The sequence below is a fragment of the Dermacentor albipictus genome, unplaced genomic scaffold, assembly GCF_038994185.2.
Source record: "Dermacentor albipictus isolate Rhodes 1998 colony unplaced genomic scaffold, USDA_Dalb.pri_finalv2 scaffold_17, whole genome shotgun sequence".
Taxonomy (NCBI): domain Eukaryota; kingdom Metazoa; phylum Arthropoda; class Arachnida; order Ixodida; family Ixodidae; genus Dermacentor; species Dermacentor albipictus.
The window spans coordinates 3,328,053-3,344,642 of NW_027225571.1; the positions used below are offsets into that span (position 1 = coordinate 3,328,053).

At 46.6% G+C, this 16,590-nt stretch overlaps 1 protein-coding gene across 1 annotated transcript in view; it reads right to left on the minus strand.

Annotated features, from left to right (window-relative positions):
- Positions 1-16,590, minus strand: part of ValRS (Valyl-tRNA synthetase) — a 182,660-nt gene that overhangs the window by 48,417 nt on the left and 117,653 nt on the right. Inside the window, exon 19 of the mRNA XM_070529138.1 lies at positions 1,793-1,940. Within this exon, the coding sequence (XP_070385239.1) occupies positions 1,793-1,940 (148 nt within the window). The remainder of the gene's footprint in view (positions 1-1,792; positions 1,941-16,590) is intronic.

Below are 16,590 nucleotides of genomic sequence, written 5' to 3' on the forward strand. Positions count from 1 at the left end.
GAGTTATTGCCCAAGTGGTGTTGGTTAGAAGCACCCTTGGAATCCATTCTGTAACTCTTAATGACCATCGGTTATCATCCCTCCTCATTACGTGTCCTGCCCATGCCCATTTCCTTTTCTTGATTTCAACTAAGATATCATTAACTCGCGTTTGTTCCCTCACCCAATCTGCTCTTTTCTTATCCCCTAACCTTACACCTCTCATTCTTCTTTCCATAGCTCGTTGCGTCGTCCTCAATTTAAGTAGAACCCTTTTCGTAAGCCTCCAAGTTTCTGCCCCGTACGTGAGTACTGGTAAGACACAGCTGTTATAAACTTTTCTCTTGAGGGATAATAGTAACCTGCTGTTCATGATCTGAGAATGCCTGCCAAACGCACCCCGGCCCATTCTTATTCGTCTGGTTATTTCAGTGTCATGATCCGGATCCGCAGTCACTACCTGCCCTAAGTAGATGTAGTATTTCCTTACCACTTCCAGTGCCTCGCTACCTATCGTAAACTGCTGTTCTCTTCTGAGACTGTTAAACATTACTTTAGTTTTCTGCAGATTAATTTTTAGACCCACCCTTCTGCTTTGCCTCTCCAGGTCAGTGAATATGCGTTGCATTTGGTCTCCTGAGTTACTAAGCAAGGCAATATCATCAACGAATCGCAAGTTACTAAGGTATTCTCCATCAACTTTTATCCCCAATTCTTCCCCCTCCAGGTCTCTGAATACCTCCTGTAAACACCTCTACAAAATACTACACCAATAATGTGCAACACGAAAAAAGCTAAAATTTCATATGAAAGGCCCCATGCTTTTCAGTGCAGCACACAACCACCGGATATACTGAAGGAGAATCATTCAAAGTATTCCCATCGCAGAAGTTCTTGGCGTGGCCAAAATTTACTAGTGGTAGAACCAAGCAGGTCTCCCTGGTGGCATGCTTTATAGTAGACTTCCGTTAATTCGACCTTTACGGGATAGACGAAATTCCTCATCAAGTTATCCGGCAGGTCAATTTAAACAAGTTGCAGAAAAAAACTTATGAACAGACAGCCGATTCATTTAGCAGTATTTGCCCGATTCTAAGACGCCCCAAATCAAACTTCTGTGTGTCCAAAGTAGAAGACTAACATAGAGGTAACATTAAGGCTCCTAAACAAAGTAGAAATTTAACGCGCACCCGATCTTTTAGCAAGAAAAATGGGCAAGGGTCTACTATGCATTGAACAGTAGCAGCCAGTTTTCTAAAGTCAGCTTCGCCGCACGGTTTTTCAGTCAGCTTCACCACAATGCAACGGTATCATGCAGCGAAGCATACAAACGCACAAACTCAGTTTTAGGTTTAATTTTCTGGGGAAAAAAAGAAAAAGACGCGCGTTAGAATCTGGTATATACTGTAATCGGGCAATGTGAGCTACTGTTATTGCTTGAATCCTCCTAGGGCAGGCAGAAAATAGGTGTTTTCGAGTTAGAGTGTGTTGAACGCATTCAATGTCCCCTTACTTTCACTGAGACAGATGCTACCAGAAAAGGATAGCTGTTGGGGTCACCATAGGGGTGACTGACTTATCAAGTTCAAATTATCTGGCAAAGCCCAATATCAGATTGCAATAGCAGAAGTTTGGGCCCATAAAAATGCATGGGCACCAGCCGGGACCTTCAGTAGGGATTGAATTTACCAAAAGATCGAGTTAACCGGAGTGATATTAATGGAAGTCTATTGTACTTGCCACAGGCTGCCACCTGCAGCCCCCTAGGAATTGTCTGAAGTGAAAGCCAGACCTAATAATGCTCTCTACCTACCCTGGGACATGTAGGCACAGAGTGCGAAGCGCATGGCATCAGTGCCGCACTCGGGGATGCCTCGTGGGTAGTCAGTCTTCTGGCCTTGCTTGGCACGCTCGATCTCAGCTGGGTCTAGGTTGGAGTCGTAGAGCTTCTGGTTCAGGTCCTGCAAAGTATCAATAGGCAAGGTGCAAAGTTAAGGCCAGGGTGAACAGATGATATCAGAACAGACATGCACCTGCCATAAAAACATTTTTTAAATATTAAAAAGCCAGTTGTGCATTTCGAAAATAGCCAAAAATGAGCTAAAAAACATTCAAATGTATCAAGGACCAATATGACCACAATGAACAATAAAAGTACCAGTTAGAACTGACGTGTTTCTGCTTGTGACATTCTTTTTCTCTTAGTTTTGTGCTGCACCATTACACATTAATTGGCCCAACTTGGAAAAGTGGTTTTGGTGAAAAGGTAGAAAAAACCCGGGGCACTACGCCGACCAAAGAAAAATTTTAAAGAAAAGAAGACGTTTCGGCTCCCACACGGGAGCCTTGTTCACAGGCAAAATAAACAAAGGTGTTCGAACAGCTCGTTTAAATAGTCTTGACCCCGTGACGCAGACTAAAGCCCCTCCATCCACGCGCCACCGCCGCTTTCCTAAGTAGCGACAACCTTTGTTGTGTGCCGCCCTTTTCCCTCACACCAAATCCGGTTTCAAAATTTCCGGTTCCAACGTTTCCGCTTCCTGGAGTTGCGCTGTGGGAATTTCCGCTTTGACTGCTGTAAGACAATGCTGACGCGTGCTTAGCAGAGCTGTGGCAGTCACCATAAGAAGAATGCAGAGGACAAGCTGTTGTATTCCACTGAAGTAGTAGTTCGCGGTCGCCGTTTTCCAAATGCACGAAAAACGGCAGTGGTCTCCAAGTGCCCAGGCACTACATTCCACTGTACGTTGTCTCTCGAGGCACAACCCGTCACAGGTTGACACGAATCAGCGAACACGACCAGATTGCTGATTACAATAGGCGGTGGTTCTTGGATGAAATCGCATTCACAGTTTAAACTGCACCTGGTGCAATTAAAGCCTCTCCATCGACGCGAAAGTAAACAACCCTAAAAAACATAGCGTCGCTTCCACTCGGAACAGGAAGCTGCAGCTACGTAAGTTCCGCTTGACGCCGGAAGCTAGGGGGTGAGTGGGAGAGTAGCGTGGAGGAGGAAGGTAGGTTGGCGGTACTTAACCTGGTCGGCGGTGGCGCGTGGATGGAGGGGCTTTAACGCAGACAGCTTGCATACACTGACGGCAGATTGCCATCGCTCCTGTTCAGAGTGTGTGGCGTAGGCTGAATCATGAGCGACTCAAGATAAAGGGGTTGAGATAGCCCTTTTTTCCCTGGCAAGGACACGTGCCTTTCCCCAGTCGATGCATGGCCACTTCAAGCGGCACACACAGCCAAAGCACTGTATTTCACATTTTCTTTTCTCACGTTGTAATTGTGCTGTTTAAGACACCTTTCAAAGTCACCAGTTTCGCCAATATACAAATAGTCACAATCTGCGGATGGGACAACGTACAAAACACCTAGGAATTTCTCTTTTGGTAATTTGTCCTTAACATTGACGAGCGGTTGTCGTAGTTTCTGGCTTGGAATGTGTGCCACTTGAACATGAAGTGGTTTTATTGAAGTCATGTGAAAGTTCTTGCTGATCTGTACATAACCTGTTACGTGATACATGCACCAAATTTCCACTCCTCCTCAAATTCTACCACAAGCTTGCTAAACATCGAGAAGCTCTTGATGCAGCTCCTGATGTAGCTCTGCTGACTTAAATCCAGACTGACATTCTCGATGTCAGTTATTACAAGAAAAAAAAAAAGATTGTGCAAGCAAAGATAAAATAGCACAAAATGAGATGACACAGGAAGAAGAGCAGTGCAGGTGTTGCGCTCTCCAATAAATGATAAGATGCCAGAAGATAAACATATAGAATTTAACGGTGTCAAAATAGACAGCACAAATATTGCTAGTTGTTCAGTATAGCTGAACTTCAGCCCATAAGATTATGCTAATTTCAAATTGACACTATTCAATCATAACTAAAGCAGAGGATCACTCATCAACTTATGTGATGAGTGACGTGATTTGTTGCACTTTTCGTCGCTTGCCGGTCAAACCACACAAAGTTGCGGTTGACGATGTCAACATGTGGGTTCTCATTCTAACCGGCCAAAAGACAAGCTCAACTGGACTCATGGACCACATTTCCGCTCTTTCTACTTTTACTTTCTGAGGGAGACCGAGGTTCAAACTCACATGTAACAAATTTCTTATTTGAAAGGGCAGACTAACATCCAAAAAAAGTAAAGCCACAAAAGATGCAATGCCCAGTCAGCATGATATGCTCAGTAGTGCAGTACTGCTCTTCAGCACTTCAAGTTAGTAAGCACCTGTGTGAACAGCACGCTTACAGTTTTCACCTTTTTTTTTCTTTACTATAAGTGAGCAAGCTACTGCAAAACAGTTGCACCACAACTACTTCTGTGCCTATCACTTAAAGAGCAAATTGTTTTAGTATCTGGGATGGCACGGTCCTGCACTTTGCACCTTGCCTTTCGCTTAACATTTCTGTAGTCCACATGAGTCGTCATACCAGCAGTGTGAGGCACTGAATAGAATATATATATTTTTTTTTCACCTTTGTTTTTTCTTACCTTTATACTGCGCTGCAAAGCCATGGAAACAGGAGCAACACTTCTTAGATGCATTGCTACAGTGTTTTTGCTGCTGTTATTACCACGAGTTATATGCGACTTTCACCTTGAAGTGTGGTTTCATGGCTGTGCTTGTTGTGCTGCCGTGAAGCCACATGCCACACAACACCTAGCAACCACAAACCTGGCCACTGGACCATTTTGCAGCATTACACAACACAGCCACTATGTTGCCACTCTGCTGCTCACAGAGTTGCTTGATGCATATTGGATTCATGTGTGTAAAAATTCCCTCTGCGCCACTTTTTGGCTAATGTGCTGCAGCGAAGCCTGCCATGTGTACAGTGTGCAGCTATTCTTGCAGTTGGGAATCTAGTATTATATCCATAACATACCCAAGCAGATATGGTATTGAAAGTGCAAGAATGTATGTAATTTTTTAAAAAATTCACAAGTGGAATTACAATTACAGTGGAACCTTGCTAATACATACCTGGCAGGAATGCGGCTAACTATGCACTAACCTTGTGTGTGTACAGAACCCGCTGAGTGAGAACTGGCGCAGATTCTTTAAAACGTGGTGCTCAGTGCAGTGTGGTGTTGGTCATATTGTGCAATTTGTGCACAGCTTGTCATCCCCTAAGCGCATGCTGTCCTTTTATGCGGATGCTTGGTGAACACATGCTTGTTTGCCAATAGCATTTTGCGTGGGTGTCTGTCTCTTAGCATGTGTTCTGCTACTGACTGTGAACACAGCACACGATTGTGTCATGCAGCTTGCTGAGCCAATGCATTGAGTGCTTGCTGCTTTCGTATCTGCAAGCAATGCTCACTTCGACTGACCCCGCTCAAAAAGACGACATAAAATGGCGGCACACTTTAAGGGCAGATGTGGGTCCTAGACCTAACAATTTTTAAATACTTCTTTTTCGAGGTATAGTGCTGAAAACTTGTATATATATGGAGTGATCTGTGCTTATTTTGAACATAAGGACCTTTTTCGTTTATCTCCTTTGGTTCAAATTTTATGCAATTTTAGTTTAATTATCCCCTGCAATGATCTGCAAAATATCTGTTTCTTAGGTTCCACTAAATAGGGTATCAATGACTTCTGCATGATTCAAGAATGCAATAAGACCAACCTTATTGCTCTACCTTACTTAGAACATGAGTTCTGAAGTGCTGAATTTGACACTTGAAAAATTGTATTTCTGGTGCCTTTGAAGTCTCGCAACTCTTGTTCTAGGTAAGGCAGAGCAATAAGGTTGATCTTATTCCATTTATTGAATCATACAGAAGCCATTGATACCATGTATAGCGAAATCACAGAAACTGATATTTTGTAAATCTCTGCAAAAAATTATTTAAAGGAATCTTGAATAGAATTAGAACCAGAGGAGACAAGCGAAAATGGACTGCATATTCAAAACAACAACATAACATTACATATATGCACAAGCTTTCAGCGCCATATCTCAAATAATAAATTTTTTTCTATAGCCCCCTTCCCCAAGTGTAATACAACGTGTTATACAGTGGCAGCCAATATTTTTAAAGTCAGCTTCGCCGAAATACAGCTGTGTTTTGTGGCAAGGCATATAAACGGCGTGAACGCGATTTCCAGCTTAATTTCCTGGGGTGGGCTGGGAAGACGCACATTAGGATTCGTTAAATACCATATTCGTACATCACGAGCTACCATTATTATTTGAAAAATTTTCTCAGGGCAGGTCGAAAGCTGATATTTTCGACGGGAGATGACGTGTGTTCAGTGCATTCACTGTCCCCTAAGCTCTTCTAAGACAGATGTTGCGAGTAAACGGATCGCTATTGGGGTCACCCTAGGGGTCAGGCATGTGCAAGCTGACTGGTCAGGTTTGAATTATCCAGCGAAGGCCAATTTTAGGATCAAAATAAAAAAAGTTTAGGCCCATAGAAACCCATGGGCGCCGGCCGCGACCTTTGGTCAGGATCAAATTAACCAGAAAATTGAATTAATTGAGTCAAATAAACGGAAATGTACTAAACTAGTGTTAAGTAACACTGTTACTAATGTTCATACTGCTGCTTACAACAAGAATGCAACAGTCATTATCATTGTCACTTCTCAGCACTATACTCGGCAGGCACGTAACCAGGATTTTTTTTTTCGGGAGGGGGGGGGGGGCCAACCCAAGGTAACTTCTATGCAAATGAGGGGGGGAGGTACTATACTAGTAAAAATGTGAATAACGGCCAGCATTCGCCATAAAAACGCGTAAACCCACAAAAGAGAAATGAAATAAGGTGTATCTTACAGGTACGCCTGTGCGATACACCTCTCCTTTACCTGGCAAACAAGGAACTATGTCAAATGTACTTGCGCAGGAAGAACACTGCCAAGAACAAGTAAAGAAGCGGAAGTGTAAAATAAAGATTACTTTAGTAGAAAACAACTAAAAAATAACAGCAGTCGGCAACCAAGGTACACAAATCGCACGGAAACCCGCCGTGGTTGCTCAGTGGCTATGGTGTTGGGCTGCTGAGCACGAGGTTGCGGGATCAAATCCCGGCCACGGCGGCCGCATTTCGATGGTGGCGAAATGCGAAAACACCCGTGTACTTATATTTAGATGCACGTTAAAGAACCCCAGGTAGTCAAAATTTCTGGAGTCCTCCACTACGGCGTGCCTCATAATCAGAAACTGGTTTTGGCATGTAAAACCCCATAATTTAATTTTTTAACCGCACGGAGTTGCGTTACTTCGCCAGCCAATCACAGAAGCAAAGAAAATCGTCATCATGCGGCCTTTTCAATATGACGTCGTACTTGATACCTCCGGAGTGTCGGCTGTTCTTGAAGAGTCTTTTCATTGGCGGAAGCAATGGGGATGTGCAACAGACATAGACCAAGTGCATGGATTCTGAGCATTCAACTCTTCAAAAGTCTGTGGTGCCATTCATTTCATTGCTGAACCTGTTTTGCTCATGAAACTTCACTGCCAACAGAAGTGAAAGTTGACAACAAATAGTTGCAGCAAAGCAAGCCTGTTAATTCCATTCAATAAAGAATTAGGCTTTGGCCATTCTACTATAATAGGCAAGGCAAAGTGTATAAAATTACGCGCTAATAATTTTATTTTTGTGGTTACCGCCTTATTTGGGTAACAGGAAAAGTTTTCAAGTACGAATTATTTGCAGCCTCACGGAGGAACAGTGGCTGGTGGTTATGAGGGCGTGGGCGGGGCTTCACTGCAGACTTAATTTGTATCCGACTCTAGTAGCGTTTTCTGAATTAGCTCTGGAAGAATTACAGAGAAATATATATTTGCGGAACAATCGCAGGTCCTTTTGGATCCTTCGTTTACTGCTCTGCCATGTTATGTGCCAAACTGACCATTATTGTTATTTGGGAAGTTACGAAACGATGTGTGGCCGCCAGTCGCGTACAACCGTGTAGAGCGCATGACGCTGCGGTTGTATACGTACTGCGAACACCGCGAAAGGTTTGAGAAACACATACAAAAGTACAGCAGAGAAGTGGCTACGTTAGGAGGCTCGAATGACAACTCTAGAAGCGTCATTCAGAGCACACGGAACTGTTCTCCACTTCCTTTTCTGTTCTACTTCCTTTTTAAATAAAAAGATGTTGATCCATAAATATTTTCATAAACAACGGTTAAATGTGTTAATTTTCGCTTATCCTTCCGTTTGGCTGTTGCCTTGGCTCTCTTCTTTAATAGATCACTTCATTTCTCAACTCCTTTTGTTTCCAGTTGGCACTTTTGCACGACAAGAGCTCTACAATCAGGGTAAAACCAGACCAGTTAACGGTTGACAGTGATATTGCCTGTCAGTTTACGGGTTATTGCCGGGTTTGACGATGGACGCTGTCTCGCATTAATTTAGTTTCCACCTTATCTAACCCATATCGCGAGTATATGGTTCCGAAAATCTGTCAGCGTCGCGGTGGGTCGTTACCTGAGGAAATAATGAAGCAAAAGGAAAAGTTAAATGTAATTGGCGTTTTCTCTGGCCGCAACTCGTTCCACGAGCACACAGACTAGCTGACCATGAACTGAATACCTTTCCTGGTCCCTGGATCCGTCTATAAACAAAGAAGGTTGAACTAACGAAGCAACAGCGATGCACGTGACCGTCGGAAAGATGGTGACAACTCAATGCATCTCGAGTTAATCGCATGGGCACCGAATTGATGAGGAAAGTGGCCGTCACACCCCAGGAAATACAGACATTTAGCTTGACCGCTATTCTGGTAAACGGGAGTGGTTTGGGCGGATTGCCGGATTTGCGGGGGCGTAAACGTGAGCGGCCAGAGCGGTGCAGCCGCCTGGTAGCGTACAGTTCAACCATACAAACACAGAGCTAAAACTGCCGTAACCCAATATATCCTGCTTCGCTACTCGTGCGTATTTTGGCAGCGGCATAATTGTGAACATGATTACGCCACTGTCGAACATTTACACCAGCAGCTCGGCAGAATATAGTAATTAGCTTTGTGTTTGTGTGGTTGGGCTTTGCGCCGCCAGCTGGCACCACCAATCTGGCCGCTTACGTTTACGCCCCCGCTAAACCGGCAAACCACCCGCGCTTGGCGGAATACCGGACACGCTGAAAGTCTCTAATGATGATAATTACCGCCATCAAAAAGGAGTGAAAGCGGGAGCAAAATGTTCACTGTCGAGTAGCTGTCAAGTTTCAACATTGATTTGGCAGCGCTTTAGGAATGTGTGTGAGAAGTGGTGGCATGGGCGGGTAGGGGGGGGGGGGGGGCGGGCCCCTCGGGCCTTCCCTTGGGTACGAGCCTGATAATCGGCATTAAACCCTATCATGACCAAACACGTGCCAGCTGACAAGGCCAGAACATTGCTTTCTAGTCCACCCAAATGACACGGTTCAATAGCCCTCGGCAAGTTGAAAGTTGATACTTGGAAAACAGTGCCACATTGATACTTGCAAAACAGTGTGGCACAAACAAGACTAAAGACAGAGAGGAAAGGTCGGCCCTTCTCCCATGTTGAAGTCATCTGTCTGGCATCATGCTGCCTTAAAGAGGCTTTGAAACACTTTTTTAAGTAATCATAGAATGGCCTCAAAGTCTCACGAATCACATGTGGTCTCAAGAATATCCTGCCAAAAAGGTTTTTAAAATTGTTTAACTATAAGTGGAGTTATCACATCGATACCTGGCTTTCTCTTGCTTTCGTCTTTGCCAGTGCAGTGGAATCTACATAGCGTCTCAAGAAGCCAACAGGGCAAAGACGCAGACAAAACTTGAGTGCCGCAGCATCTCGTGGCAGCCGTGGTAGACTACGCTACACAGCACGCTGCTGCCATCTCGGAGGCCATGCACAGCTGGCACAGCTATGTGCACTGGAAAGATGAAATAATTTTTCTGTCTTTTTGAAATTGCAGACATACCTATATTTTTCATTTATTTAACTTAGAATTAGAAATTATGTACAGTGGAACCCCTGATATACGTCCCCCGGTTTTGCGACGACCCGGTTTTTACGATGGATTAGCGCAGTCTCGGCGAAGTCCCTACAGAAGCAATGCATTAAGAACCCCGGTTATCCGATGCAATTTTACGCCTGACCCACGTTATACGACGACCCTCACGAAGCGCGGGACGGAATGGCGGATGAAAGAAAAGTACCGCAGGTCTCTTTCCTCGCTCGATCTCTCCACATGCGGAGCACTTGACATCGCTCGACTGGTTTGCTCCGGTGCAGCTTTCTTCCCTGCCTCGTCTCATCGTTTGTTTCTCTCTCCCCCACCAGCAGCCGCCTGCGAAGCTCACTGTGCTGAAATAGCGCCTTTTCTTCTCCACAATCACTTTCTCCCTCTCTTCTCGGCAGCGTCGCCTCTCATTGGGGAAGCTCCTCTCCTTCCAGTTTCCCAGCAGCAGATCACCGACAAGGTAGCATGGAGAGGCCTAGGTTTATCGCATGTGTTCTTAGTCATAATCCTAGCGACCAGCGTTCAGCAGAGGTTTTGAGTTGTGTGGAGCAACGCGACGCATGATGTCCTGAAAGCAGACAGTTCTGTCGCTCGGCGACAAGCTGAATATTATCGAGGAAGCAGAAAAGCGGCATGGAGCCATGAAAGCCAGCATTGCCCGGGACCTTAAGATACCCAAATCTTTGCTTAAGACGATCCTGGCAAACAAAGCGGTGATATTGCAGAATGCCAACAAGTTCAGGCTCAAGTGGAAAGCGGCAAAAGAAGGACAGCACAAGACGTTAGAAAAAGTTCTCGTCAAGTGGCTGCATCAAGCACGGAGCTCTGCGATAAACGTTGTCGGCGCCATTCTAAAAGAAAAGGCGGACCTTGTGGCATTGCGTCTGGGCATCGAACGGGTGGCTGGATCGCTTTAAAAAACGAAACAGGATTGTGTATAGCCGCTCCTATGGAGAAAGCACTTCCGTGGACATTTCGATGGTGAACGAGTGGATGGAGTAACTGCCAGAGATGATTGCTGCATACGAGCCCTGCGACGTTTTCAACGCCGATGAAAGCAGTATTTTTTACCATATGCAGCCCGAGCAAACCCTTGCATTTAAAGGTGACAGCTGTCATGGTGGCAAGCATAGTAAAGAGCGTGTGACAGCACTATTCTGTGCTAACGAGGACGGTTCTGAGAGGCTGCCCGTGCTCGTTGTTGGAAAGTTTGCAAAGCCATGGAGCTTTAAGAACTTGAAGACGCTGCCATGCTGCTACAACTTCAACAAAAAGGTGTGGATGACGTCTTCGGTCCTCAGCAATTTTTTGCAGCAGCTGGATAACAAAATGGGTGCTAAAGCACGGAAAATATTGCTTTCCATGGGCAATGCACCGTGCCACCCACCCGATACGTTTAGCCTGAGGAACATAAAGGTTTTTTTTTTTTCGCCCAACTGCACAAGCCGGCATCATTAGGTGCGTCAAGTAAGGGTACCCGAAGCGGTTAGTGCAGCATCGGCTGGCGGCTATGGAGCACAGCGGGTCGTAAAAAAAATATCACTGTGCGTGACACCGTGCATTTTATTGCCAGTTCGTGGAACGCAGTGTCGTGAAGCACAATTGCTAGCTCGTTCAAGCACTGTGCCTTTAAGCGAGAGACTGCCTCCTCTGCTGGGGACTCAACCACCTCGATGCCGCTCGAGGCCAATGCAGGCTTCACCGACAATGTTGCGATCTGTGGCGAGGTGTTGCTGGATGACGCCATCAAGGAGGCTTTGCCTAGTGCCAACACCGCTGCGACATTGGAGAAGGACAACGACGACGCCACAGATGCCGTGCCTGTGCCTACCACGTTCGCCGAGGTGCTCCAGCACATAGACGGCACCCGGAATGTCATCTGTTCACGCGATGCCGCAGGGGACCTCCTTTTGGATGTTGCCCAACTCGAGCGAAAGCTCTTGGTTCAAGGATCAAACAAGGTCCAAAAGAAACTTACCGACTTTTTTTAAAGTTCGCGCTGGCTGGCGGGAATCGCGGCAGTGGGCAGTGGAGTGCCGTAAAGGTTCGTTTGAATAAAGCATGATTGGTACCTGTACTGCAGCATGAATTCTTATCGCATTTACTTTTTTTGGTAATTTCAATTTGGGTTTCCAAGCCCTGCAGAGAATGTTAGTAGTTTAGATTGAAGTTTCTCGTAAATCCGTCGCGTGAAATAAGTAGTGTTCTTATACACATAATTTATGTTCGAATTTTACGACGCCCACAATTTACAATGCTTTTTCGCGGCCCCGAGAAAGTCGTATAATCAGCGTTCCACTGTATTACTGAGAAAGCCCTCGCGATCATAAAATCAGTCAATAGCATTGGTGGGTCTAGCTGGTTTCGATGACACTAAATGATGGCACTGCAAAAGTGACAGCAAGCGATTTGTCGCTGTTCTTGACATGAGATTGTTAATGCCCTGCTGCATGCAGTGCAGTAATCTTTGGTTCACATGCTCAGAGCAGCCTCTACAACAGATTGGCAATGTTTTCTTACTACAGCCAAGCCTCAATATATCGAACAGCATGGTGATTGCAGAATAGTTCGATATAGCCAGAATTCGATGTATAAAATCATGTAAAAAGTGCGTAAAGGACTTGTACCAAACGTGGTACAGTAAATGCTCACTTGAAGCTTTCCACAAAATATTTATTTTTATGGTTGAAAGTACTGCAGCAGTGTAGCCTGCTTTTAATTGGCAGCCATGTGCTTAACCATGGCATCCTCATCATAGTCTGAACGATCCACAAGCAATAGGCCGGTGCCTTCTATTACAGTGCAGTAGTGGCATAGAAGGGCCAAAGCAGCTACAGCATCAGTTAAAGTTGGGAGAGGCACAAAATCAAGCACTTGCGGGAGCAACCTCGGCCAGGTCAACCCCTCGCCTGTTGACCGTTTGGCCACTACTTCCTCTGCGATCTCCATGTCCCAAGTGACGAGCTCCCCTCTACACTGTGCGACATCCTCGAACACCAAAGAGACAAGTGGAGGCAATATGGATGCCCGCACCAAAATTTAAACGGTCAACAGGCAAGGGGTTGGCGCCGACTTCAACCTACATACACTTAGCCGTAGTCACCACCACTGACGAATTCCCGTGGTGCGGTGATACCCCAACGTTACCGCATATCACGTGGATGTGCCCAAATAGACAGCACATCTACACATATAAATCTACACAAATCTACACATATAAATTCCACACAACTAAAAACACAAGATTTTAACAGACAGTGGGAGGCGTGGCTTACAGACAAGAGAGGTATTTATTATGATAAAAAAGCTGAGAGGTCGGCCTGAATCAATATTCTGACCTGCCACTCGGTGTTGGGGGAAGGGGAAAGGGTGTAGACAGAAAGAATAGAGAAGACATTGATTATGAGGATGAAGATGGTGGGAAAAATCTTGAACGCTCCAAGACTCTTCAATGTCTCTTGTCTAGTCCGCTCTCATACAAAAATTTGTTGAGAGCCTTAAGACTATCAGGCTGATGACGAGGATCAGGTGAGGTCCCAATAGAATGTTTTCAGTTAATGGTCCAACGACAAATTTTGACAAGATGTCTGCCAGCGATTTTCTCTATACATCAAATCATGGGCAGATGCACAACAGGTGTTCTGTTGGTCTCAGGAAATACCGCATTCCTCACAATTCGGACTGTCCACCCGGCCGATGAGATGTAGGTAGTGCCGGGTGAAGGCCACACCTAGTCGTAATCTGTGCAGCAAGCTTGCATTACACCTTTGCATATTCGATAGTATCCCTATTTTTATCTCTGGGTCGAGTTCGTGAAGGCGGTGATGATGATGACCTGGCAAGGCCCAATACACTGCGGTATTATCGCGCAGAAGTCTGTACACCAGGGCATAAGTGTCTGATCCTGAAAATGGGATGGACATTGGCGTGGCATTAAAGTGGGCTATCTTTGCCTCCGCGTCGGCGAGCTCAATTCCATGTGAGCCATAGTGTCCCGGAATCAACTGAAACCTTATGCAATGGCCAGCTCTTAGGGCGACAGCGTGTGATTCAACCATCCCTTGAGCAAGGACATACATAGTAGGGTCCTCGTCTAAGGGCAGAATCGATCACCTCAAGTGCCAGCTTGGAATTGCAAAATATAGTCCAAGTCTGATGCGGCTCCACCGATATATAACGAATTGCCTCCAGAATGGAAACAATCTCTGTGGCCGTTGAGGTAGTTTGGTGGTCGAGATGGAAGCGCTTTCTGACTTTCATATTCGGTATTATGCATGCCGCGGTTGAAATGGTTGTTGACACCGACCGCAGTGCGTGATGCTGCTTTGCGTGTGCGACGTTTCTGCAGATGCAGAGGCTCGTTCGGGTGTTGCACATGGAAGAAAGCTTGTGTGTTGCAAAGTGGTGTGGTCTACTAATGTACGTGGTTCATCCGTTGCTGCTGAAATTGCATTGCCTTCCGTGTAAAAGGAGCACTCGGTGATATCCCACTGACCTATCATCGGATAACAAGTCAAATTCGCTCCATCTGAATAAATAATAGTTGCGCTTGAGATGCGGCATTGTCTTAGAGCTGTGAAAGTGTCATGTGACACGAAACCCGGTGGTGGGCAATGAGCACAACATAACATTGTGTATGCATCAGATGGTTCAGGGACGTAATTCCTGCGGGGTGTCGAGGGCGTGGATGGCGAAGAAGGCTCCGCGGTAGTCATCATCATGCTAGACATGCATATGTGTGTCGTCTTCTCGGGAGGATCATGACATGGGAAACTCATCGATGGTCTACTCATACAAGGCTTTGTCTGGTACTGATGCTGTAAGTGGAGGCTGCAGGTGACTGTGGTGACACAGTCGAAATTTCTCGAGCTGTTGGATAATGGAAGGGTCAGCAATGTAGAAGTGAAATCGACTGATCATCTCTTCCTTGATTTTCTCCCACGATTCGTTGTTTTCAAAGATATGTGTGATGGATGGATGAATAACTTTCTTGAGGTCCCCCGGTGCACGCAATTAGTGCGCAGCAGTCCACTCCCACATCGGGAGAGAGAGACCATGCCCCTCCGTCGCGTTGTGAGCCTGATGGACAGCCCAGAGCTGTGCTTCAAGGTCCGAGCTGCGTAGAGCTCAGTCCTACTCTTCCATTGGTGGTCCTGGTCTCCGGCGCCAGAGGGCAGCCCCAGAGCATGTGAGCAAGGCTAGCTATATCCTTACCAAAGCTACATGCATTGTGCGGGTGCGCGTCCGCAAAGATATTGTGCAGGAAAGTTGGGCATGGGTAGGTGCCCGCCTGAAGCTGTCTGTACGTGACTTCTTGTGCTTTATTGAGTGCTTTATAGTGGTAGCAGCATGGTTCACTTGACTAACTTATAGTGCTGGGTGAGATTGTTGTAAGTGACGAGGGGGTCGCGCTCGCTCTCCCATCCTGCCAAGAGGGAGTCCGGGCTCGCACGGTTAGTTAGGTCTCATGCGGCCTCGTGTGCCGTCTCGTTGGGGCTAGGGAGCAGCCCCTTTAATGGTTCCATGTGTGCTGGGAACCAAATGATGTAGTGTGGAGTGAGGTGTTGAGTACCAAGTATTCTGCCGACGGTCGGAGATATGCTCCCTGTTCTGAAGGACAGAATTGCCCTCTTGAAGTGGCAGTATACCAAGCTTTTATCGTCTTCTAGGAGTGCAAGGCCGATGGCCGCCTGCTCGGCCACCTCAGGACTATCAGTGCAGACCGTGCCAAGTTGATGACCGTGCCATCTTTGTTGACCACCGCTGCTACATAGGCTCGTCTGCCAGGATATTCGGCTGTGTCAGTAAAGCAGCATGCTTTCCTGGAGGCGGCCGCCTGTCAGAGGAGTGCTTTGGCTCGAGCAAGTCTTCTGTCGATGTTGTCCTCTGGGTTCATATTCCTGGGCAGAGGGGCTGCCCTGATCTTTTTCCTCTGGTCGGGTGTTAGCCCGTGGCTGTTACACTCGATCTCCCGAGGCGCAACGCCGATTTCTTGTAGGATCCAGCTGCCCGCAAATGTGCCTGGTGATCTGTGCCCGTTCCTATGCCTCCGCAATCTTGCTCAGCGTGTTGTACATGCCTAATGCATCCAGTGCCGCCGTGCTCGTGCGCACGGGTAGACCCATGGCTATCTTGGCGATCTTACGCAGGAGCATTTCAAGCACAGAACCAGAGCAACGGCGGTCGTCACCACCATCGATAAACTGGTCACAGGCGCGTCGATACCGATGACGAATACAGCCGAAGCAGAAGAAGTGGCCATGGCCCTCGCACTCGCACAACCAGGAGTGAGGACCGTGGTCACAGACTCCCAGACCGCCTACGCAAGCTACCGCAAGGGGAACATCTCTCTCGCGGCACTAGCGATCCTCACCAAATGCAAATCACTGGGACGGGCCATTGAGCTCGTGTGGGTCCCGGCTCACTCGCAAGTGGAAGGCAACGCACTCGCCAATCACTATGCCCGAGAACTCTCAATCCGGGCCGAAGACGAGCCAGAGCTACCGCACCACGTGACAGCTACAAAGAAATCACGCAAATGTACAGAAGCGGCAGATGTAGGCTTCCCCGTCCGCATCCGCAACTCAGCCAAATGCAGCAAACGATCGTGTGACGCACGCAAGTGGGGTCACTAACGCAT